We start from the raw sequence: 26,608 nt of genomic DNA, 5'->3' as shown, positions 1-26,608 counted from the left end.
GTGAAGGTGTGGAGGCTACAGCCCACCATGCTCCTAACGCATTGCTGAAACACTTTCTGGGATGCAGGGTCAGAGGTACCACAGGGTACCAGGAGTAACCGGGAAAATTCTAAGGATCTGGACCTATGGAGAACCCTAATGGGAGATGAAGATCCAAGAGGAGGTATTTTCATAGGAAATAAGATTAGCCATGACATCACATATTCAGAAACATGGTAATTCCTCCAACACAGAAATGTTCTGAAACAAGATTTGTTGCTTAAAAAGATATTATAGGACAGATTCACATGAATCCCACAATTCATGTTATGCAAACAGTCAATTTACATGAGCACAGTGCCCCTTATGGATCTGGGCATTAATGCATACAAAATGGAGTAACTGTGCATAATCCACTTAATTTCATTTTGTTTCATCAACTGAGTTGCTTTTATTATAATGATAAATCCATAAAAACCCTGGGCAGAAGTTTAACGCTTTGTTATTTTTGTGTTAGAACGGCTGTACTGCCTGACAAAGAATGATCCTGACTCTTAATCTTCACTGCAGTCAGGGGAAGTAATCACAAGAGCAAAGTGCACCTCTGGTTTTCTACCAGGCATTATCTTACAAACAGTGAAGAGAGACCTGGATTTTTATATTTTCTTCCTTAACAGTGCTTTCAGCAGAGGAAAACCAACTTTTGTGAGTAAAGAAATGCATATATATTGCTGAGGTACACTGAAGGGAGTCATCAATAGGGAAGAGATTGAATTCCACTTGCAAATGCAGCAGTGACAATGCTCCGAAGTTGCAATAGCAAAAATACTCATCTTAGACCATTAGCAAAATAATTGGTACAGACTTAGGCCTTAGTATTGCAAAAACAACTGTGCAAATGAACTCAGCAGGATGGCTTCCACATACCTGCTCTTATGATTAACAGTGCAAGGCTAGGCCCATATTGGATTTTGTGACTTTTTCAAAATTTTAAAAACTTCCTAGTTACAATACATCACCTTATACATTTATTACTTTGTGTAACTAAACTCTGCATCCAAGCTTCTAGCTAGTGGGTGTTTTTCCCCCATACTAACAAATGCAGAGGTTTAAATATTCCATTTCTAGGATCATTCCTCCATCTCCTAAACAATGCACTTGGATTATAATTACCTAAAATACTTAAAGGGGTGGATTGAAGTTAAATAGTCTTCAGATCCACCAAAATTGGCCCTTCTCCGTAATCAGCCTGTTTCCCTTAGTCCAATTCTCATCCAGATCCCAGATGGGCTCTTATGTTCCTCCCACACTTGTGTTCCTCATTTCTACAAATGAGTCAGTCCAGCCCACCCCAGCAGGCAGCTGCACTGTCACCCAAAATCAGCTGTGCAGAGTGCTGCCACCAGCTTTTCTGCTTGACTTAGAGCTCTCTTTGGTCTTCATCTCCAAAGGCTAAAACCAGTCAGGATGGAGCATTGCATAGTCAGCAAGCGCTCTTCCAGCATGTCTGGTGCTCAAATCATGGCATATCCCTGGGAGCACAGCTGATAGAGAAAAAACATTCCTAAATGACCTCCTAAAACATTGTCCAACTCATTTTGTTAGCCAATTCCAATTTTCTGGAAAGGCAGGGAAATGGTTACAGAGATTTTCAGAGTCACAATTTTAAAACCAATGTGTTTTTCTGTCCTCCAACATGTCAAGTGCCCCCCCAAACAAAATTGTTTGTGGGTATAGCCCAATTAGCAATCGCTGAATACAGAGATAGTACTTCTGAAGTGTTGCTGACTGAAGGGCAACATAAAGTTTGTAGGCAAAAGCAGGTGATACACAAACAGTCTTTCATGCACCCATCATGTATTCAGCATTGCCAGTACCCCATGACTCTTCATAAATCAGGCAAGGAGTACTAAATCCCTGATTTGCTATGGGGCAACTTGCCCAACTCCTGCTTTGTTGTCTTTACATCAGAAAGGATATCACACTCAGTAACGTGTAATGGGATTTCACTAAGAAAAGCACTGCCCAACTCTAAAATGCTGTTCAGGGATTTTATCCACATAACCTCCTAACATAACCTTTTTTTAAAGAAAAAATGGGTAACAGTTATCACCACATTTGTGCTTTCTCATAGTCATTTTCTTCTCTTCTAACCCCAGCAGGCTGTGTAAATAGCAAAGCTGCATGATTATGAAAAATACATATGGTTATGCAAAATACAAAATACCATCACTTGTTTGGGTGCTGTCCTCTGGCTTTTGGCAACATGATGCTGGAGTGTTATTCCATTCAGCACAGGACTTTCAGAAAAGCCAAAGGCTGCATGCTCAGCAACCTGAGATGTTAGGTGTGAATGGCTGTGGATTTTAACCATTATCCCCAGATGTTCAGGCCAGCAGCTGTGCTCAGAGCTGCATTGGCCACAAGGACAGTCCTCCTGTGCCCTGGCAGCGAGCGTATTTACTAAATCTCGCTTGCTCAAGTCGCTTTGGCTATGTGATGGGAATGCGCACGGCAGGTGCAGGGATGTGCAGACAAAACCAGCTAGCCACGGACTCCGAGCGGCATGGCAGCATAGCTGTGCAGGTCAGCCTGCCCACCCAAGCGGGAGGGACGGAACCGACCAGCCCGGAGCCCCCATCGGGCGGGGGGGTGCGTACAGCATGTGCCAGACCCCCGCGGGGGTTTACAGCTCGCATTGTTTCCCTGCTTTCCCCGCCCCAGCCCCGCACTGAGCATGTGCGCAGCGTCCGTTCTCTGCCGCCGCTCCTCCCTCCCTCCGCCCGTGGGACCCTGTTCCGCGCAGAGGAGCGGTCAACTCCGCGTCGCCACCGCGGCAGTCGGCTTGCGGCCGCCCTGGCATGAAGTGAGTTGCGGAGCCCCGCGCCACCCGGCCCGGCCATGGAGCTGAAGAGGTCCATCTCGGCCAGCGCGGAGGCCGAGAGACCGATGAGGCGCTACGGAGCAGTGGAGGAGACGGAATGGAAGGCGGAGGCGCTGGGGAGAAGTGAGTGGGGGGCGCGGGCCCGGCTGGCCGAGGCAACCCCGAGCGGCGGCGTTATCCTCTGGCGCCGGTCAGGAGAGCACGCTGACGGATCCTGTTAACAAAGCGAAACCGCCGTGGGCTTCTCGGGGAGGAACGCTTGGGTCACCATTTTGCCCTCTGAGGCTGGTGCTTCCCCGGGGGGGCTGTGTCGGACCCGAACAGCTTTTCTCTGTCGAGGAACCGGGAGGCAGAGGGCTGGAGCCGAGCCGGGCCGGTGCAGCTCCGGCACCTTGCGGAACGGGTTGCTCGTTCGCTCCGCGAAGTGAAGCGATGAGCGGGTGGCTGAGGCAGGGTGACCGGGAGGTTAGGCGGGTTTTAATGTGTGGCTTGTCATAAATATCTGTAGTCTTTAATGTGCTTCACGTTTGAAAGGCACAGATGACAGCCTCGTTATTTCCTCCTGTTTCAGGTATAGGGCACGGGAAGACAGCACTTAGTTCACTTCTTCGGGGGTTGCACTCTGTTTATGAGCTCAACAAATACTGTGGCAGAAGAGCTTTTTTGAATTCATAATTTTCCAGAAAGCAGCAATTGACATAACCTTTCCAAAGTGCTGATGGAAAGAGTAGTTAAAAAGGTGAATAGCTACCAATTCCAGTTATCCAGGAGACCTCATCTCCCTCAAGATATCAGTTATTATTCTTTTATAGGCATATAGTTAGGCATAACTATCTTTAGTAAGCCTAAACCCCTTCTAATTTTCCTTGAGGCAAGAAGGCTTGAATAGACTATGACAAAAAGCTCTCTACTAGTATAAAGAAAAATATTTTCCAAGTTTCATCAAGTGCTTGATTCGGCCACAGGAAAGAAATAGCTTTATGTGTACCTGTTGTGACACCTTCACCTTGGCTGATGCCGGGGTTGCTGGTGTTCTTGATTCACCATCTGTCTTTTGATGTGCATCCTGAAACCTCACCTGGATGCCTTTTGGCATCCTGGCAGCAGGTTTTGGCCAGCACTTTTGTTATGTTTAGATGTTTCAGATACCACCGTATCTGGAATTATACTTCATTTCTGGCTCCAGTTTTTCATGCCTGTGTTATTGTCTGCTGCATGCTGATGACACGGGTGTAACTCTCCCACTCTGATGCTTCAGTTGCAGTGTTGGTTTTGTTGCAGTGCCTGGCAGAGGTTCAGGACTGAGTAACTCCACACTTTCTAAAATGGAATTGAAGGCTGAATTTACTGTTGATTGGATTGTTTGAGTCAGACACATGCAACGGTTTTGCAGGTTCTGTGGCAAGATACAAGCATTTGCTTTTCTTGTTCTCATAAATATGTCTGGTTTTGTTCCAGAGCAGTGCAGCACTTGTAATAATAGTAACTGTAGCTCGAGGTGACAGAAGGTCTATGTCTTGCAAGCTTTGGACAAAGGATCATCTGCTTGACAGGGGGCAGCACAGAGACAGAGTGGGAGACTCAATCTGCTCAAAAATATGTGCTCAGCATTGAGCTTCCACCCAAATCTCAGCTTGACCAGGTACCAGAATGAGCTGTTGGTAGGACTAGAACCAAGCGCACAGATGTCTGCACCCTGGCTCTGCTGCTGAGCTTTGAGATTCAGTTTAATGAGAATGTGGAAAGTAGTGAATTTCTTTGTGAAAAGTTGTAAATTATTATAGTAAGACTTTGCTATTTGAGTAATTGATGTTTTGTTTGCTGATGGTCTTCAACTTCCTTAAATTTTCTTAAAATGCCGTGGAAAATGCTATTTATGGGAGCTTTTAGATGACCCCTGTGTATCTTTCCTATTTTAATACTTATGCTGACTTCTGGTCATGCTTTTGCAATGATTAAGAAGAAATAGACTTTGCTATTTAATGATCCCCTACAGCATAGGTCCTAAACGGAATGGCATGATGCCAGTGGTTTCCAGAAGGTCTGGGAAGAAGCTGGAAAAGTGTCATCCCCTTTTTTTGGTAATGTCAACAGTTACCTTTTGGTATTTGCATATTTGTGTTAAATATGAAGTAGTAAGTAATAGCATTAACAAAAGGAGAAGCCTATCATTGCATATGCATTTGCCTTTTTTTTACTCTGATGATTTATTGTGTCTCAAATCGGGATCTGTTTGGAGGTAGAACTTGTGTATCTGTACAACACTCTGCATGATGGAGTGCCATTTCCTAGTCAGTGCTTTCTGATGTGGGTGTAGTCATACCACAGGAGAATGCATATCCTGATTATGTCCATTACAGAAAGAATGTCACAGAAGTTATGTAGTTTCTGTGTAACCTGTTAAATGGAAAGGGAGCTTTGTGTAAACTTTTTTATCTGTGGTATAGAAAGCACTGCTGGGTATTGGTTATAACCAAAGATGACTTACTTCATAGCCATGAAATGCAACATCATGTGTCTTTCTGTTCTACATTGGCTTCTTTAAGGCAGATTATCAATGAGGTTACACTGGTTCACAATAGCTGAGGGTCTGATGCTCCACAACCTGAGGGTATAATCATCTCCAGTGGGTTTGCATGCAAAAAATACAAAGCAGATCGTTTAAAGGTGTTTGTTTAAGGAGACACCAAAGACTTTCTCTTCACATACAAGAAGGAATTTCCAAGGACCAGAAAACATTAAAAATAAGGTACAGAGCAAATCATGCATTTTCTAGTGCACATATGTAAAAAAAGTTAGGCTTATAAATTATCAGGGTTGTATAACAACAACAGTGTGATTACATACAGCCTTCTCAGTAAATTATTTTTACAATGTAGTCTTGGGGAGTCTGCTATGAAACACAGCAGTTGAGCATTTTGGTCAGTCATCATTACTAAGGGCACAACTTCATTTAGAATCATCTGTCTTGCTGTCAGCAGGGACTCATAATGCCCTGATTAAATAACTGTGTGCCACACCAGGGAAATAGCCACAAAGAAAGCAAGCAGTTTTTCAACATCCTTTTGAACATTGCACTTCTTGAATACTTTTCTACTGATCTTTTCTTTCCTCTTTCAGTTGTATGAAGTCTGGAAAATGCAAAATTCCTGATGAATGCCCGAGCTTAGTCAGTATAAGGAAGCAGAAATGCCAAGAACATGTGAAGGTTATATATTGATGCAATTTAGTGCGCCATGAAATTTGCTTATTGTTTTCATTTGAATGGTAACTCGGTATTGGAGGTAAGCTGCCACACTCCTGTGTTGCAGAGGTCCACCTTTTTAACTGATTTTGAGTAGAAAGAGGATTAGAGGAATTGGGCCCTGTTACAGGCCAGCACTGAAGAGGAGGCTGGAGATTCCCAACATGAGACTCAGTAGTGGCATGAAGCCTTCATAACCAGCTTTACTTGCTCTCCCTTCATGCTGTGAATGTTGTCATAGATCATGTTCTGGGAGGTGGCAGTGCACTCCAGAACAGCACAAGTGAGGTGATTTTATCTAGTTCTGAAATTGCTTTGCTTTGTTCCAATAGCAGAAGGATACTACTGTTCACAGGTTCACAGAGATCCTGGGCTGACGCATGTGAAAGCTTATTTCACCATACTCTGGCTCAGAAACCTTTCAAAGATTGTTAGCCAGAAGGAGACTCTTGTATGTATTCATATGCTCCACTGCTGAGCGCTGAGAGTGGGTCAAACACTGAAAATACGTACTATTCAGTATTTTGCGGTTGCATTTCTTGGCAGCAGGGGAAGGTGAATGGCTTCTATCTATCTGAAACATTTCTGTTTCAAGACTGGTTTGTTTTAGAAGTACTGTTATGCACAGAGATGGTCTTGCAGCTTGCAGAAACTTGAGAAGGTAAAAAGAAAATTACCAGGGATTGCAATAACATAGCTAGTAGTCCTGTAGCCAAGTAATCTTTTCTCTTTGGTGAAGGAAGAATGAAGAAAAGGCATTTATACCCTGATTATGGCTACTTGCTGATCTACTGGGAACTGCTTGTGTCACCTTTAAGGCTTGATTTCATTGACAGAACAGAATGGCTGCATCTTAGAATGGGATCTAGCTCATGGTGTTTTAAAGTTGCTTGGTAACATTTTATACTAATTTGAAAAATTTCGGTTGCAATATTAAAAAATCAATCAAGTAGCAACAGAGAAACACATTTGTCTTGCACAGCAAAGCCTGCACAGTGTGTCCTGCGACACTGTCATTCCAGTCACCATTCAGTAGTTAGGATGAGTTTGTATTATTCACAGCCTATATGTATTAATCATAAAGTAGGTAAATGTCAATTTATTCTTGAATTTTGTGTCAGCTTCCTAAAATTTGGAGATTTAATAGCTCTCTATGTATCTAGTATAGACAGTATGTTGGTTCCTGTAAGACAGCAGTGCACTGCTGTGTTATTCATGCTGAATCAGTCCCAAGTAACTGTAGAAAAGCAAACTTACTTAGACTCTAACAAAGGTGGACCCAGCCCTGGTACTTGGTGGGTGTCCTCATTTTTCTCTCTCCTGTATTGCTTAATGAGAGTGAAAGGTGACTTGTGTTGTCTCACAAGACAGGGAAGGAAAAGTGATTAGAAAGTTGCAGTGGTGCTCAGGGCTGCCACGTCAGAATCTACAAAGCAGTGCTGGGAATTCAGGAGTTCTCAGCATGATCTTAAGGTCCTTTCCAACCCTAACTATTCTATGATTCTATGAGGGAAGAGGTGGGACTCACAGGGGGATGAAGTTTACTCCACACTAGCCACAGTTAAAACCAGACCTGCATCAGTTGTAGCTATCATCTGATAGTTAAATATTCAAACACACACCTTTGGGCCTTCTTCTGTAATACCCTGCATATTGCACAAACACCCACAAACCCACTTCAGTCCTTTGTGTAGCACCTCTCCAGTCAGTCAGGAATGCAGTGTGACCCTGCCTATTGTGCTGTCATGATACTGTCCCCCAGTCTCATCATGTCTCCACTCCGATTTACCAAAAAAGCAGCCAAAAACCCACACCCCCCCCCCCCCGATGTATATAATATATATGGCCCAACTACCACTGCTGGTCCTCTGGAGTGATGCCTTTGTGTTACTGTTAATTCCCCTAAACTGTCCATTGTATCTATTTCAGGTAATCAAGCAGACAAAACAGGTAAGGCTTACTCAGGACATCTATTAAAATAAGTGGGAAAGAAGCTAACTGAAGGATATACACAGTTTCATTTGTTTTTCTAGAAGCAGCAAGTCTGCTGATTTTATGAAAGTCTAAAGACCAGCTTCAATAGAGAATGTAATTAATATTTGTTCCATGTCTCCATTAAAATAAAAACCTGTAAAAATTTTGAAGAGTGACCAAGAAATTCAGATGTGACAATAAAACACTAGTAGTGAATCTCACACCTTTAAAAAAAGTATTTGGCAATACTCTGTAATCAATGAAGATAACTGATTCAAAGGATTGTGCCAGTTCGGGATTTTTTCTTGTTCATAGTTATTAATGTTAACATGTTTATACTGTAGTTCAAGAAGAAAAACAGCCTGTGTCTGATCTGTGAAACCAAAACAGAACTTCCACATTGAAAACCAGAAAGGATTTCTAGAAAGGATTGAGGCTTTTTTCTACAAAACAGTTGTAAAACTCACCTGTTTCAATGGTAGTCTGAGGGCTCTAAAATGCAGCTTAGTGTTCTGTAAGTCACAGGTGATTTTGGCTAGCATGATACATGCAACTTATCTGCATTTTCATTGCTTATGTGCTTTTACACATACTACATCCTGATCTTTCTCCTGCAAAATGTCTTAAATACAGAACCTACCACTTAATAATCTCCACCTGGTCATTCCTGCATTACCTGTAACTCATAGAGGAAGGGTGTATCTTCACTTTGGTTTATTTCACAAACAGCCAGGAGAATGATGTAGAGTGAGACTAATCCAGTTTATACTAGCTACACATTATCTCATTTTTCTAATTCTTCCTCCCACAGCTGGGTGCTCCAGGCAGGTACTGAGACAAAAGAAGAAGGAAAAGGGAGAACTGGAATTACTTTAGTGCCTCAGAGTGCACGCCTGCTGAAATACTTGTCAACAACGGAAGGAACTGTGACCCTTAGAGCAGCATCTTCAGGTGCCACTTCCTGTTGGTCTCCCAAGTCCAATTCTGTAGCGCATATCCCCATAGAAATATACTTTTCTATCTGGTGACAGAAATAAAATCAGTTAATGGGCTACCCTTGCCCTGTAGTCTCCCCGTTACATTTGATGATTTTTTGCCCTTCACTTTCTTCTCTAGCTGTGAGCTATGTGTGTCCAGAGTTTCCCAACAAAAAATGCAGCTAATTTACTCCCTAACTTGTCCCATGGTTCTGAACATAATTGTCTGCTGACTTTATGTCCTACACAGATCAGCCTGTGCTACAAAACAAAGACAAATGAGAAAAACTACCACCAAGGCCAGCCCAATCTAATCAAAGCCAGAGGGGCTGAGTGTAGCAGAAGTCTGGCTAATTCTGAGTAGGAGCTGTCTTGCAAAAAACATGGTTATTATGGATCAGGATCTTATTGCTGCACATCTACTTGTGTATGTTAGCAAAGACATTTCTCTTGGCTGAGATACTTGTAAATCAGAGGGTTAATGACTTCCAAAATCTCTGTGCACTTTGTGTGCTAGGCATCAAATAAACACTGTAATGCAGTGTCTACATTTAAACCAGTGCTAACCAATAATTGCTGGAAAAGTTACAGCTGAGGCTAAAGTGTCATATTTGTGACTGTTGCTCATGAATTTTCCTATTTCCTTTAAAGATATTTTACAGAAGAAATGCATTAAACCTGGAAAGTAGGACACTTTGAACTACACACATAATCTCTGCTGCTGGTAGCCTATGGGATTATGGGCTCAGTCTGTGTAATTTCTTTGACTACGTTTGATAATTGATCCCTTAGTTGCACAGTGTGTTTTAATCACAGTAACTGCTTGTGAGAATGTGTGTGTGCCTGTATCAAGGGTGCGTTGGGTGTGTTATAAAATAGGATTAAAAACTTACATTCAGGATTGGGCATGTGCTGCAAAATACTGTGTATTGTGATTGAAGTTTATAAAGTTTTCATGTAGTTACTGAGCACCAGAAAGGTTAGAACTCAACAGTCTGTAATCCTAAATCCCAAAGTGCTTTTCCTTTGTAGCTGAATATGTTCTGTTTTCATAGAAGCCTTACTTAGTAAAACAGTCCCAGAGACTCAATAAATAATCATAGAATCATATGCTAATTTATTTCCCTAAACATATTCTTCTAACTACATGAAAGGCATAGTATAAATGCATTCAGAATTCAGAGATGAAAAATATATGCTTGGAGGGCAAACTATGAGAGATCAGGAGTATTCTTGGATAATTATCTTAGTTGCCCTTCAGGATCAGCAGAGAGACATGAATCAACATTGTCAGTTCATAAAGGGCAAAATATTTGAGAAAATAATTCAAAGAGAATTTGTCATTAAACGAGGATGAATGATTTTCAATGAGACAAGCTGCTCACTGCAAAAGCCTAATGATTGCAAACACTACTAAACTGCAAGAGGTGATTTGTTATTGTAAGAGTATCAGCAGTGTTTAAGGATCTTTTTATTGCCCTCCCTCCACCCAAACCTTTACTGATTAGGGATTTAAGAGGTTTTAGACAGGCACATTTGGTTTTTATATACAGATAAAACTGGAACAGAAGATTCTCATTATAAAGTCGTTTAATGGTTTTGTTTCTCTCTTGGAGAAAACAACTCCAAAACCAGAAAAGGAGGGAATTTGGGGGCTGTGTCAATTCCATGAGGACTGTCCTGGGGATCTGTGTCAGGCTGCCCAGTGAGTTTGGTATGTCTGCCTTCACTTCTCACTGGGTACGTCCTGCAGAGCCTTGGCAAACAGCAACAAGCATCTGCTCCCTGAAGATCCATTTGCACTGGTACTGGCAATGCCATTTCCATCTCCTTGTCGCTGAGCAGTGAATCATTAACTAATACACTGGAGCCCCTATGGTGAGTGGCTGTTCTCAAACTATCCTGTTTCACAAGAGAAGAGGAAGTCACAGAAATGCACTTATGTGTTTGTGCCCCCGCTCTCCTTATCCAATCTGTAGTTTCTCTCCTCTCATCTTCTACCATGGATTCTCATACAACTTCCTCTGGGCACTGTGCCTGGGAGGGGACTGAAGTTAACTGCAGTTTGGCAGACTCTTCAGACAGAGACATTTTCCTTCAGGCTGATACTTGTCTGTAGCACAGAGTATGTGGGATGTGATATCGAAGGGTACAGCCATGGAGTTTTGAAAGCCAGTAAAACCAAGATCTGTTTGTCTCTGGTGTGAAACATCCTGCCATTACAAAGTTTCTTTCTCATTTGAAGAGGAGGTGACAGCCAGCTATCCATTTGTCCTGGGTATAGATCAAGACTGCTGTACTGGCTTCATTGCCTCGCCTCTGAGACCCCTAGGGAGGCAGTCAGTTCAGCCGAACGCCAGTTGTGAAAAGAAAGTATTAGCCTATTTAAAGAAAACTGAATTGAAATTAAGAATGCAAAAGCAGTTACCTTGGTGAAAACAGAGGTTGCTAGAGAATGACTCCACATCCACAGATGAAAGGCAAGTGCTTTTTTTGCCAACTGTCATCATAATTTTGTGTGAGTTGAAGAGATGGAGCCCTGTGCTGTTTCACCTGAGCATACACTGCGAAAAAACCAGCTGGTTTTGGCTCAATGGGCTCTGGCAATTTCATCTTCTAAGGAAGGGCACAGCTTTTGCCTGTGGCTCCCTGGCATCACTGTATGCCTCATACATTGGAGGACAAGATCCCAGTATGAATCTCTGCTGCCTGGCCTTCCACTCTGCTGTCAGACTGTACACCTTGTGTAAACAGGAATAGCATCATTCATCCTCCATGGAAATTACTAGTCTTTTCTCCTATGAAATGTGAAACACCTTTTTTCTTGGCTTTTGAAGAGCATCTTCTTAATATTTAATTACTTGCTGGAGTAGGAATCTGTTGAGTGAACCAGTTTCTTTACTATCTGAAGCAATTCTCCATACCAGTATCACTTTGGCCTTTACTGGATTGGACTCGTATATTTATGATATTTATCAAGTGGTTTTAAAGTTACCTAAAATTACCTAGCAGCTGCTGGGATGAGGTTTAGGGCACTGTTAGAACACTGTTATTAGAGAATCACATTCGAGGTGAGGGAAGGAAGACAAACAAGCTTCCGGGTATGTGACTGGATCATTTCAAAGGAGAATATTGTAAAGGTACGAAATTTAGAAATGTCAGTGGCCAGTTTACTATTATTTCTCTTGCAGCATATGCTGCTCTTTATCAGTTGATTCTCATAGGAAAAACCAGAAAACCACATACTCCTAAAGAGGTTTCGCAAAACTTTTTGAGTCTGAACTTTTTGTTGACTTTTCTTTCTGAAACAAAAAATTAATGAAAATAGGAAAAGTCTTTATAAAATACCAGCCTAAATAAGCTTTAAAAACCTGAACATTAGCTGTAGCTGGCACTGTTACAGCATTTGAAACTTAAATGCTGATGCTCTGTGTTAGTATTACAGGATTGGAGTATGACTCTAGTGAGGAATAAAATGGAAAGCCGCAGGGTGTTTCCTTTGACCTCTGAGCAAAATGACATAAATAAATGAACAAGTAATGTGTGTTTCTTAACGTTACTTTTTAATTCTCATCACATAAGGTGAATTGATGAAGCATGAATTGCTTTCCTTGGAGTGTGGCTTAAACCCAGCCTTGCTCCAGCTGGGAATGTGCATTGACTTCAGTGGAAGCTCTGCACTAGGAAAGGTTCCACAGTAACTAGCTGTACCAGTTTCTATTTACAGCCTTCTGAGAACGCTGAATCTCATGCAGGGCTGGGGATGGAAACCCCTTCCTGAGTTTTCCTGACTCCTGGCAGTTTTCCTGAGCCAGACTACAATAGCTTTTTGCAGATAAAGGTGTAACCCAGTGCCACTGAAACTCACAATGAAGGCTTTTGGGTCAGACCTTGAAGGCAGTTTTCCTTCATTTTTTGTGTCTCCTTTTGGATCAGTTTTCTCATAGGAACAGCTGTCAGATCATACACTGTACAAACTTTCTCACCAGGCTGCATACAGCTGCATATTATCCCTATTCTCTGAAGGACAGACTGCCTTAAAGTGCACGGGTCTGTATCTGCAATTCATAACATGATGGGAAAAGGTAAAAAGGAATATGCAAAACCAATGGTAACTACATCATCAGCATCATTATTTATTTGAATGTAAATGAAGTTTTCATCTCTCACAGGTGTCTCTTTGTTCTGCATTCCCCCGACCCCCTTGGTGTGAAGGCATTAAAGAACAGATACCAAGAGCTACATACTTTAGATGGTAGCAATTCATGTCTCTTTTGCACTAGCTTTAAGATAATCAGAGAGATACTAGAAAAATATCCCCTGCTCTCACAAATCACACCTCTAGAAATAGGTAACTAACGCAGTTTGACTGGAGGACACTAGAGAGAGGACAAAGGAACTGGTGCTTGTGGTGTGAGAAGCACTGAGGTACCTGGAGGCAGTCAGTGATAAGCATGGTCCTTTTTATTTCTGTATTTACAAACGAACAAAGTATTCAGCAGAGATGTGACAGTGGTACTAGGATGATAATCAGGGCAGGAGGGGAATATTAAGGCCTATGTCAAGGCCTGACTACATTTTATGAAATTATCTCCGTATACTACCATGGGGTTCTGATCAAGATGGATGCTAGAGCTCTTGTACTGGCTCCAGCAACATTTTCCGCTATATTAATTATTGTCTTTGATAATACAGACATGGTGTGCTAGAATGAATGACGGAGCTTAATTTATCTACTCTCCTCGATTCCTCCTCTCTTTACTGCAGCTCCTCTCTGCCTCATCTCCTAAGTAAGTTTATTCAAATGAAAAAAGAACACAATTACGACTCAAACCACAGCACTCCTACTTTGGGGTTTATGTATGCAAAACTGCAGTGATTTGAGGACTGGACAGGCAATACCTAATGCATGTAAAGCACTCTGAGCTTGTGTAGTCCAAGTTGTATCTGTTCAGCAGAAGTGTATTACAGGGGAGCTGAAACTTCAGGCTAATTCCCTGTTCAGAAATAAAGAACATGCATGAGAGCTCTTCCAACAGGAATCTTAGCTGGAGAAAGCATTTTTTCAAGTATCTTCCTATTTTTATTTTGTTGCAGTGATTTCATAATTGCTGATGCGAGTTTTTTCCTCAGTAATTGTTAAGAAATTTTATTGTGTTTACCTTTTATGTAGAATAGTCTGGATATAAAATACCTTCGTAATAATTTCTTACGGCAAATAAACTCATAGCACTTAGTTTTCATCGTTTTAAAATTGTGTGGCTAGTCACAACAGAGTAAATCTAATGTAACTATTTTCATGCTGGGAAGGTGTGGCACCACTCTGTTGCAAGCAATTAAAAACTGTCTCCACATATATAGGTATTTACATTAAAGAAAACATTGTCCTTGTAGCGTGTTTTCATTCACTCTGTACAAAGGAGAAAAGACATTTCTTAGAAGTCAAATAATCTGTTTGTTTATAAGCCATTCATTGCCCTTCACAGGAGTAAAATTCACAAGAAGCAGGACACAGAACTCCGTCTCATAATTTTTTGATGATTTCCCCAGGCTTTCTTATTCTATGGTAGAAAGGCAAAATATCACAGCTAGAAACTGTTTTGTATCTACTAGAACAGTCAGAATTCTCCTGAGTTACTAGGTTTGATGGAAAGTGCTCTGCTACAAGCAGTAGAGAGAGTTTTTTGTGCTATCCAAGAAGACTGGATAGCAGTGACAATTCTGTGGGCAAACCAAGGGCATTGCCAGGTGTTGGTTAGGATAAGATGGGTGTTTGCTGGTGTGTCAAACAAAGAAACAGGCAGCATTGAAGACAGTTGTTTTCAGATATTTATATTTCTAAATGAATCAGTATTGCAGATGAGCTGAAAATTGTGCAAACAGGTGCACATAAAACAGCATGAATTGTTTACAGCAATACTTGAGTATTAGTTTATACCCCAGTCTGCACCAACAAAAATTAGGTCAGAGATAATTCAGAAAAAAGGTTGGTAAAAATGAGACTCATCAGCAAAGGCTTCTTTAATCCAGGAGGTGATTAACTTTGCATAGTGACTTTCGAGGAAATAGCTAAAAAAATCTTATCCTTCCCCTCCTCCCAATAAATTTCCATTAAAAATGAAAATTTGTAAACAGAACCTAAAATTGCAAACGAAAGGTAAATTCATTACTTAATCCTGTAGAATTCACTTAAATCACACTTCTGTAAGATGTATTGCTAGTATGCTAATAGTGACATATATGAACACTGGTCTGAAACAGGTTATCGTGAGTGTGTTTTATCTATTCAGTTTATCCGATAAGACTTCCTGAATAGAATCAACATTATTTTCTCTGCTGGTTGGAAGAAATTTTCATGTAACAACAGGGGAGATATAAACAGCTAATGAAATAGGAAAATCTTATTGTAGAGCCAAGGAATTGAATAGGAAAGATTACCTGAGGGAGAAAGAGGAAGAAAAAAAGGAAGCAATTTAGCTTAATTCATTTTTAAAAACAACAGATTTTATGCTGGTGGCATCCCAGTATTTTACTGAATGTGAAATCTGTTTCTAGTTCTTTTTGAGCTTATGTTTAATTCATACAGGGAATTTCCACTTAAGAAACACAGGAGTCTGGGCTGTTGGTTTTGTGGTGGCTGATTCCCAGAGATGTTTATGTTCAGCATATGTCAAAGATCTAGGCTTCAAGCTTTGTGATGTGGAGATGTAATGAAATCAGATTCTGATTTAAAAAAAAACTATTAGCTTTTCTAAGATGTCTCTCTTTAGAAAGCTTCTCATATAGAGATGTCCAACTTTGTACTGAGTATTTGTAACACATTGATTTTTGGAGAACAATATGATTTCTGTTTCCTGCTGTGAGGGGATGAGGGCACATATCACCTTGGTACTGAGAATTTCTCTGGGCAGCATTTTAAATGGGACACATTCCCAGGCTGGGTATATAATTAAGAAAATAATCTCTTAGGCTGTGATACAGGTGTGACTGTGATAAGAAACAGCTGTTTGTTCAAGAAAGTAAGCATCTCCCTTTCCATCCCAAAGCTGCCCATCAATACGGCACAGCAGTTAGGGGCCTATATCTTCCCTAAAACAGGCAGGTGGGGAGGGGTGAGGAACTGGCACAGCCATTACTTTGTCCCTCTTGGCAGGTGCAAGTAGAAATGGAAATATAGAATCATAGAATAGTTAGGGTTGGAAAGGACCTTAAAATCATCTAGTTCCAACCCCCCTGCCATGGGCAGGTTCACCTCACACTAAACCATGTTGCCCAAGGCTCTGTCCAACCTGGCCTTGAACACCGCCAGGGATGGAGCATTATATGTATGTACATATGTACATACATATAATACGTACAGCAATTTACTACACACCTTCTCCTGAGCCAGGAGGAAGCAGAGCACAGTTGGATGCAGAGCCCCTTGGCTGGTGCCCCTGTTCTCAAGCTCAGAGAAAAACAACCTCTGCACCACAGCTGCTTGCCATTCCTCACAAAATCCAGGTCAGGCTGAGGCAGGCTGGACAGCAGTAATAACTTGTTATTCACAAGCAAATGAGCTAAATCGCTGGATGTTCTGCAGGCAGCAACATACTTGAGTGCTAAAACAATATCATGCAAGATCGACTAACTTGTCTCATCTGCAGAGATTTATTTGTTTGTGTGTGTAGGGAGAGAGAGAAGAGAGAGACAACAGAAGAATAGAGTATTAGAAGAAGGTTTTGGTTTTAGACATACTGGGATATTGAGGGCACCCTTCCGTCAGGTTAGGTTAGGTTAGGAGAATCACTGATATGAAATCCATGGTGGTACATCTCCTAGAAAGAGATGGAAAACTGCCACTATATTATTTCAGTTACAGTGAGACAAATTATGCTGCTTAGTTTCAGACTGACATTAATGTGGTCTAGGGGAAATTGCTTTCACACCTCACCTAAAGCCACCAGCCAAATGTGTGAAAAATCCTGTTGTCAGAGCATCTGGCAACAAGGAATGTGGTACTGATACCCAAACTAGAGTTTATTTAAAATTAGAAATAACAGTAGGAAGTCTGGAAAACATTCTTGCACAATTCAGTTACGGTACTTTGTTAAGTCTATCGTAATTCTCTGCAGACCTGATTATATGGACAGCTCTTCTTTAAATCCCACTCAAAACCACTTAATACACAACAGAAATGACTGGATGAGATACCAAAGGCTACTTTGCAAATGGACTGTATTAGTCTTGAAGAGTGTTTGTGGCTCAGTTCAGGCACTGGGGATGATGGAAACTGATGTGTGAAATGGTCACACCAATCACGATCTTGCCCTTCCAGTGTGCTGTAATTGCTCTGAAAAATTTCTGTCTGTGAGCAAGTCCTTTTTCTTACTCAGTGTATCTGAGACACCAGTAAAGCCACTCTATGCTCCTAGGCCTTTATGTCTGATGTGTGGTAGGAACTGAGATGATCATAAGCCGGCTACTGAGCAGTCACTTGCAGACCAGCTTCCATCTGTAGTGACCTTATTACACCCACCATAAGGAGAAAATAAAAATAAAATTAAGAAAAAAAAGAAAAGAAAAGGATTCAGTTTCAGCTGCGTGCAGAATCACATGTGAATCCACAAATACTGTCTCTGGGGTTTCTTAATTCAATGGCACTTGAGTTTAAAAATGATTTTTTATAAAAAGACATTAATTCCAAACTCCGTTTACTGTTTTCATGATTCAGTTTCCCCTCATTTTTATGCATTTGCCCTCTAATAGGTTGAAGAGATCTGTGCAACTTTGTTATCGTCAACTGTAATGGAAATTGGCTGGGGCATGCAAATTGGCTAGACAGAGCCTCGGAATCAACTTCCAAGTAGCGAGGTTAAGCCCTGTGATTGAAGTGTCAAAGCCCCTAAGGGTTTTCAGGACTCAATCTGTGAGTGTCATTAGGGCAATGTATGATAGTGGTCATACTTCTGCTTACCCTGAATTTATTTACATCAGAAGCACTTCCTGCAAATTTCAGTCACCTAAAAAAATATCTGTATTTTTGACTGAATATTACAGCACAATCAAATCAGGCCTGGGGCTTTTATTTTGTTGTTTACGGGAAGGCTTTCACAAGAAGTTGTATTTATCTCATATTTCCAAAGAAACATTTAGTTCAGTATTAAGTTCTGGCTCCTTAGGCATTTATTGCTGGGAAAGCTGAAATTCTGTTTCCTGATCTGTAAATATGTTTTGTATTAGTTTTTAAACTTCTGCCAGAGGTGTTACACTGAGGAAGAGTCTTCCCTCTTCCCCTAAAATTGACTATTAGGGGACTACCCAGGGTACCGTGAGTCACAGATCAAAGACATGATATAAAAATAGAGAAAGCTAGTAGAACTCTCACTGGTGGAAAAAAGCTACATGTAAATCATAATGATAGTGCTATAAACCAGCACCAAATCATATATGGATTTACAGCTAGAAAGAAGTTATTATAGTTACAGATAAGTGGGTAGCAAGTTGTCCTATTGTACTGAATCAGTTCCTTGCATAAGCAAACACCCTTAGTTGCAGATGGAAGAGTATGAAAGCAGATACGGTGCACTATCTTGAAATGACAGTTTAATTTGATGAGATGGATCCTTCATACATGGAGAAGGAGTCTGGAATGTTTGCGTGGGCAGTGTCTGACTGCAGAGGACACTGCACCTCAAAAACCCTAAATCCTGCCTTTAAAAGTAAAGCCCCAGATAATGGTCAAAATTAATCTTTTCTACTTCCTGATTACACCCTCTTGCCATTGTAGACAATCGTACAATACCTGAGCTTATTCACAGGACCTGTGTAGGTTTTTTTTGTCTGCAAAATGAGGCCAGGCCCTTTAAGGATCTTATGGTTAAAACAGTTTTGGTTCCTTTCCTCCAATAACTTACTCAAAAGACTGCTTCAGAATGTTATTGCTTTAGATAGTTTCCAGTATAAGCTTATTCTTTACCTCTACTTAATTTGTCATTTAACATAAACAGTTCTTTCCTCTTACCTAACCAAAACTTCCATCTTCACAAGTCGATGAGTACCAATGTTTTGACAGCGTCAGAAGTCAGGAGAATGCCAAAATGTGAAAGCCTAAGTGCAAGATAGAACACATGGAATTTATCATCCAAATACAGGTTGACAGCATAGATTTTAAGACACATTAAGTCTGAATATCACATTAAGTCCTATACATCACACTAGATTTCTGCAAGAACTCTAGACTGGTGCACATTCATTGTCAGAGAAGAATGAACAACTATTGAGAGATGAACTGTTTTTTCAGGATATCATTACAACCTAAATTAAGTCTTCTATGCACTGAACAGTTTCTTAAGACTTAGAGTGATCTTTTTCCTGGGAGAAGTGTAAGATTAAAGGGTTGCATAATTACCCACTTAAGAAATAGCGACTGTCATAAACTGACAAAAGACAAAGCCAAGAATAACTACTGCTTATAAATTTCACAGGACAACAAACAAGACAATTTAATTGAGGCTTTTTTTGAGAAGCAAGATCTTTGTAGCTCTTACCATTATGGACTTGTGTTGGTATATAATCTTTAAATAGGGAATGAGGGCAGAAAACAGTCCCTAAATTAGAAAGTTGGAGCCATCATTTAACATGAAACTTCTAGTTAGCAAAGCACTGAAGACTATCCTTAATCAGCAATCACTTTGACTGCCTGAATATCTATTTGGGCTTGGGAATATGTAGTTGAATTTGAAAACTCAAAGCAGGATCTCTTTCAGGTTCATTTTTTATACCAGCCTTTCTTCAGTGCAATAACTACTTAATCTACAGAAGTATGGCATAAAAGATGCAAAGCCACTAAGAATCAACCTCATTTGGGCGCTGGGCAGGTACAAGCACTTTCTTACATTAGACATGAAAGGAGTCATTGTGTGCAATACTTTGAGTCTGATACCATAGAAACCAAAAGTACTTTGAAAGTTAGAGGAAAGAGTTAATAGTCAATGCTGTGAATCTGGCATTTATATTTCGAAAGAAATCTCAGAGTACAAAAGTCTGAAGTGGAAAAGAATAGACGGCTGCCAACAGGCTTTTTGCAAAGGTAAATAATGAACAGTAGAAGGTCAAAGCTTGAAGATATGAACATAGAGGATAGGCAACTAGAAGGATCTTTTTAAGATTTTTAAGAGGCCCTTAAATGTAGAACAGGCAGGACAGTGATTCTGGAAGTGCAGCTGGCAATTGCACACAGTTCTTTCAATATCCTCTGCTTACCTAATTTAAAAATGGGGTCATATGGTAGAGTGTTAGACATTTTTGAAGTGGAAACTTAGGTTGTAATATGTCTAGAGTGTAAATCTGTGATAATTAAAAAAAGCATTCATGGCCTGAACAAAACAAATCCCAGTATTTTAATTGTGACCACAGCTGGCTGGCTGAACAGATCTCCAGTCTATTAAATCAGATGATTTAATATACCTTGGAAGGAAATTATATGGCAAATAGAGTGATCTCTGGTGCACCTAGGAGTTTCACAACGGTTGAAACTTCTGCTTCCAGGGCTTTATGGAGAATTTAGCATTTTCGGAACTGCAAGGCTGCTTTGGAACCTCATGCAGTGATAGGAAACCGAGCCCTTTGTGCAGAGGCATTCCTTTAGATTTCATAGGAAACATACTGAATCCAAGATGTTATCCCCCAATTACTCTGAATGCCACTTCTCTGGCATTTTCTAGCAGACTCAGTTTTGTCAGAAAGTTTCTGGCCACCATTACTTGCAGGAACAAAGCACATCTGACCACCTGTGACAGATGTGGGCTCAGTTTGTGTCAGCATAAAGTGCATTTCATGGCAGTAAAGTGCATTACCCGCCAGTAATTACAAAATAAATATGTTGTTCAACCCATGGGGAAGTATTAATAGGGATTCAAAAGCTGTTAACAGGCACAGTAGGAGAAGAAAAAAATATGTCTTTCTGTTAGAAGGAAAATTCAGCTGTGTCATCTCCAGCATTCAGTGCTATTGATGGCAGTGGAAGCACATCTAAGGATAGTAGAAACACCACTTTTTGCTACTCTGGTAATAGCCTCTGATAACTGCTTTTGTCTTTAGAGATTACTTTTACCCCAATGTTAAAACTCATCAGGTACCTGTGCTCCTGTTGCCTCAGCATAACCTACTACCTAGTTACTGAGGCCTAATAAAACCAGCAGCATGGTTCCAACTTTGACTAAATTGGCTGTCATCACCATAGCAGTCAGGTCACCTCCACACTGATACAATCTTATGCCAGTTTTCGCATTTTAAATTGCACAATGTTGCCTGCCTGTTAGGGAAGCCAGGAGCAAAATACAGTGCAGCTGTTTGTATTGTGTTTATCTATTGGCTATATTTATATGGTAATTCCAGCATAAAACACTGAATACCATTCTACACACATGCCAAATTTAATCATTGTTAGGACTCACAGTAATAGAATGCTGCAGCAGGCTACATTAGGAATAAGCAATTAGATGTAGTTTTTTTCTGCACAGGTTAGTTACTGGCCACTTGGCCACTGCATCCTGCTCCAGATGGGTTAAATCAAAGAGGGAAAAAAAAAATCCAAAGAGAAAACCTCCAAACCCAACTCTGGGCCTCTGAATATATTTGAGGCAACAGTAAAAGGTATAGTAGAAACCCCAGCTACAAGACTAATTATTTGTGCCTCCAGGTGTCAAGCTAGTGATAAACTACAGGAATCATCTGATTTTTTCACATGGACATTTTTACCTGGAATGTTTTGTAGTATAGCAATTATTTCTCTGCATTATGCAACTATTTCAGTTTCCACAAGTATGCTGGTTTTAAGTTGCACCATCTGGTTCTCTCTTCATCCATCTCTAACCTGTGACTCTTGCTTACTTCTGCTTTGGCTCATCAACTAATAGTGGTCTTGAAAGTCTTGATTTTGGTATATGAAACAGCATAAAGAATGCATTTGCTGCAGCATGCTCTATTAGCATTTAACATATTTCAGTGAAAAAAGAATTGAGAACTTCACTGAATTCTTCAGAAAGCCCCAAAAGTGCTGACCCAGATTTGGAATAAAACTTAGCCATTAAGAGTATTTTAACAAGGATTATCTTATAATTGGACAATTATAAATAGGCCTCAGATTTCTCAGTTTAAATCCAATCCAGGACAACAATGACCTAAAATAATTTTCAATGGAAGCACTGTAATTGAGGGGGCTGAGCAGCCAGGTTTGTTGCTGAGTGGTGCCCATGTAGCTGATTCATACTGCAGTCGTCTGAAGGGCTCTCAGCAGTCATGGATTGAACAAACACAGAGTCTCATTTATGATGGTTCATCAATGCAAAAAAAAAAAAGAGTAGCTGGGCCATTACCATTACCTGTGCTGGAACTATTCTGTTGCTAAATGACTGAGATGTCTCGTGAAGGGTGAAGGACTGATAGTTGCCAACAGCAACAGATTGACATGCAAGAAAAAGGATAAACAATGTCCTGAAGAGACACTGATCCAGCAGACCTTGTACTGGTCTAGCTGTGTCTCCATAAGCAACGCATCACTCAGCTCTTCGCTGCCTTGAGACTGAGCATTGCCTGCACACTGCTTTAGGTATTGGTGTACTAGAGGTCCGATTGCTGTTCAACATGTGGATACCATCAGAATAACAATGACATAGTTTGGGTTCCTACAGCATAGGTTTGGGTCCCTTTGTGTTATTGATACACCTCACCTTCTCCATGCCTTTGTCTCTCACAAAGATGATAATAAAACCTCCAAATTAGAATTAAACCAGTTAATGGTTGTAGAGCACAGTGACCTTCTTCGTGAACAATATGCTCACATAAGTGACAGCAGCAGGATTTTTGCTGATAATTACCTTTTCCTTACAGCATTCTTTATCAATTTGTCTGAAACTATTGGCATTAGGAATAAGGCATTCTCCCATTTCTCATTGTATTGCTTCAGTCTTCTTTTAAAGTTTTCTTTACACTTATTGACTTGGTAGGCATTTTATTTTTTTTGGTTGCTTTTCATCACAGGTGGCTCATGTTTCTGGCTGGTACACTCAGGGTGAAATGTGATCATTAAGTTAATACCCAGTTTAACTACACCAGTCTGCATTTAAATTGAAGCAAAAATATGCATAAGTAGCTTCAGGTTTACATCTTCAGTCCCTCTCATTATATGTAATAGCTTGATAATTTTATTTCTATATAGTAACTATTTTCATGCCAGTACGTTTTTGTGCATACAGTAATAATGTTTTGCTGTTGAAAATTATCCTGGAGATGCAGAGCAGACACAATAGTTCCATCCTGTTACTGGCTGTGACTTATCTCAATGTTGTCTCCACTTTTACTTTATGAATTTTAGCTCATAAGCAGAAACAGAGCTTAATAACAATATATGCTAACAAAAAAAAAAAAGCTTACTGATGCATACTTCCTTTAAATAATATTAAACATTTTGCCTTTCTTGCATGAAAAGGTAAGAGACTTCTGTGTGAAGCTGTCCAGAATCATGTCTCAAAGCACTAAAGGTGTCATTCGTCACCGGGACGGAGCTAGAGCTTTACTCAAAGGCTTAATAATGTTAATATAGTCTTTTCCAAGTGGTTTACATCCCAGGAGCTCAAACTGTTTCATGAAAAGTAATTAATTATCCTTCAGCATAGCTTCTGTCAGGTAGGCCAAACAGTTATCCACAATTATTAGAAGAGAAATTCAGACACAAACAGGTTGGTAATTTGTGGGGACCACAATGGTGAAGGTGTAAGGTGGAAATCCTGACCTGTGGCCTCTTCAGAGGCTTGTATTTCCAGAGTGTTCTCACACCTGTGCTCTACTATTTCAGGATTTCTGGGAACTACACTGTTTCAGTTGTGCCTTTTTCCTCAAAACCTTCCTTAAAAATGCATGCGCTTCAGAAGGGCCAAAGTAGGAGGCATGCTGCATCTGTGTTGGGTTTATGAGACCTGTGGACTCACCTATATAAAAGGAATTGGCAGCTGTCAAAGGAACTCATTTAGTCTTTAGCTTTTAGAATAGGAGGTTTAGAAAAGCTGGAGATGGGATGCAAAAATGGTAACATTTCTTAAAAGTGCACAGGTGAACATGTATAAAGTATGGATTGAATTCAGTTCCTTCTCCTGGAAGACCATGCCTACCCCTTTGGAATTGGCTTTTAATCTCTTCCAGCACTCCTGTGTCTCCATACTCAGTTTTCTGTATCCTTGCCTTCAAATTTCTTCCCATTTTAAATGCTTAGTCCGCTTTTTCCTCTCAGAGTTCCCTTAGTCAAGCTTTGGCCAATCCTCCCTCCAGTTTGAGATCTCCATGAGAATTAATCACCTCACAGTATGTTCACAGCAGATGTACTGATAAACTATGCCACTCCTTATATCTCTATTATTCTAGCTACATCTCTAAGTTTGCAGACAAGTTGTGAATTAATCTCTTACAGTTTCTATATTTATCTCCCTCCACTTCCAGACTTGTGGTGCCTTGATTATATTTTTGATCCTTTTGAAAACATTGCGTAATTTTGGATAGCTTTTAAAAATATTTTCTGGTTCAAGCACACGTTGAGTGGGATGTGAAGGAGAATCTGTGACTGTTCTGCAAGAGGTCAGACTAGACTGTTGCTTGTCACAGAAATTCTTGTATTGACTTTAAGCACATATTTAGGATGTAAGGCTTGTTCATGATTCCCCTCCTGAATTACTGAAATCACAGTATGATGGCTGATCTCATCCAGGGGTAACACTGGGGCATTTACAGCTAGAGTTGCAGACTGGAAATAAGATAGTTACTTTCGCCCCCCACCCCATTTTCTGAGCTCAAATAGTAATTTTAAAATACATATGTATGTGTAATATATTTGTGCCTTATTTTTCTAATTACCACCATTATTGGCTTTAATTCATGGTAGCATCAGAATGACTTCCTTCCTGCTTCATATTTTTGGAAAATAAATCTGCTCCAAAGCCAATTATGCTGCAAGCAGTTAAAATAACTCCAGAACCTCAAAAAGCAACAGGAGACAAAACTGTACTTACAGGATCTTTGTTCTAGTTTCCTTTAACTGATGCCTGATAAACATCTAGTGAATACTGAATTACAATTCTGCCATCTGTTACTGGTAGCACAGCACGTTAGGTACTGTGCTATGAAGTTCAAGACTTTGCTATGGTTCCTCATTCCCACACACGTAGATAAGGGTGTGAGAGGAAAGGTGAGGACTGGATACAGTCCCTAAGGCCTTTTCAGTCGTGTTCAACCTTCCTCAAACAGATCTAGGATTGAAAGGTTTTTAGGTTCTATTTCAATGTCTAAGTTAGTGACTGGAATTTGAAAAGACCCGTGTGCTTTACACTGTGAAGTTAGCCATTGATGACAGCTGGAACAACACTTTTTAGGACATCCAGGCTATACCTCAACTAAATATACCCCAACAAACAACGATTTCTAATAGGAAAATCCATCTCCTACAGGCAGCAGTTGTGTGTTCAGACACACAAGGTAAGCCTTATTTTACCAACCAGTTTTGCAATTTGAGTTTTAAAAACAGCCACTGAGAAATGGTTGCTGTGTCATGAGAGACATTTCAAAATCTGTCTCACTTTTTTCCTCAAAACACTGTTATCTTAAAAAAAAAAAAAGTGATTTTTAACATTTATTTGCTCACTTTCTTAATTATGAAGTAAAGCCAAAACTTACAGACAATATGAGCAGGATAACTTAAAAAAAAATAAGTATATATTTTATATATATTTATAGAATTTCTTTATTTTGCTTCCATTTTGGGAGAACAGGCCTTTGTGAACTAAGCTCATGCAGAGGCTGTGTTTATTGAGATTTTGTAGTTTCATTCCTACTCCAAGTTTCTGTCAGAAATTCTTGTCAGCTGTTTGTGCTTAGTCTGTCATGAGGGACTTCAGAATTTGTCTCCTCTTAATTAACTGAATTAACTTTTTTTCTGATGTTTTTTGTCTCCTGTTTTGTGCACAATCATGCAGAGTATACTTTGACCTCTCTATTTTCCTTTTTTAAACCAATCAGCTGAAAGAGGCCTGCTTTCCAGAATATGTCTCCATTTGGGTACCAAAACATGCAGGCACTCTATTTTTTTGTCTCTAAATTCTTGTTCAATGAAGGCCAAGTATAGGGAACCCTTGGAATAAGGTTTTCCAGAGGCCTAGCTGCCTCTTGCCAAATCCAGCTTCTATAAAAAGGTTCCTTCTCCCTTCAATGAGCACAATTCATAACTCTGATTCTCTCTGGATTAGAAGAGGTAGTACATCAATTACAGAGAAATAATCATAGAAGGACCGTGGCATTACCAATTGCCAAGTAATTTCTACAAGTGCTGTTTGTTTTCTCACTGATTTCACTGCACTAGTGAGAAACATTCAGCCTCTCAAAGAATTAGGTCCTTTGTCACTTCTCATCACATCCTTGCCCTTCTCTAGTGGGTTTAGATGTGAGTCAGGCTGAGAGGATGGAATGGCATGAAGAGTTATAAGAATTAAAGATGGGAAACCCTCACCAGTTTACATTGCCTGCACT

At 40.3% G+C, this 26,608-nt stretch overlaps 1 protein-coding gene across 1 annotated transcript in view; it reads left to right on the top strand.

Annotated features, from left to right (window-relative positions):
- Positions 1-2,880: 2,880 nt before the first annotated feature.
- LOC308222186 (bMERB domain-containing protein 1) overlaps positions 2,881-26,608 on the top strand; it is a gene marked incomplete at its 5' end in the record, with an annotated part of 46,710 nt that continues 22,982 nt past the window's right edge. Inside the window, one exon of the mRNA XM_080619881.1 lies at positions 2,881-2,986. Within this exon, the coding sequence (XP_080476007.1) occupies positions 2,881-2,986 (106 nt within the window). The remainder of the gene's footprint in view (positions 2,987-26,608) is intronic.

The sequence above is a fragment of the Psittacula echo genome, assembly GCF_963264785.1.
Source record: "Psittacula echo genome assembly, chromosome: 5".
In the NCBI taxonomy this organism is placed as follows: domain Eukaryota; kingdom Metazoa; phylum Chordata; class Aves; order Psittaciformes; family Psittacidae; genus Psittacula; species Psittacula echo.
This window is presented reverse-complemented; position numbering and strand designations above follow the sequence as displayed.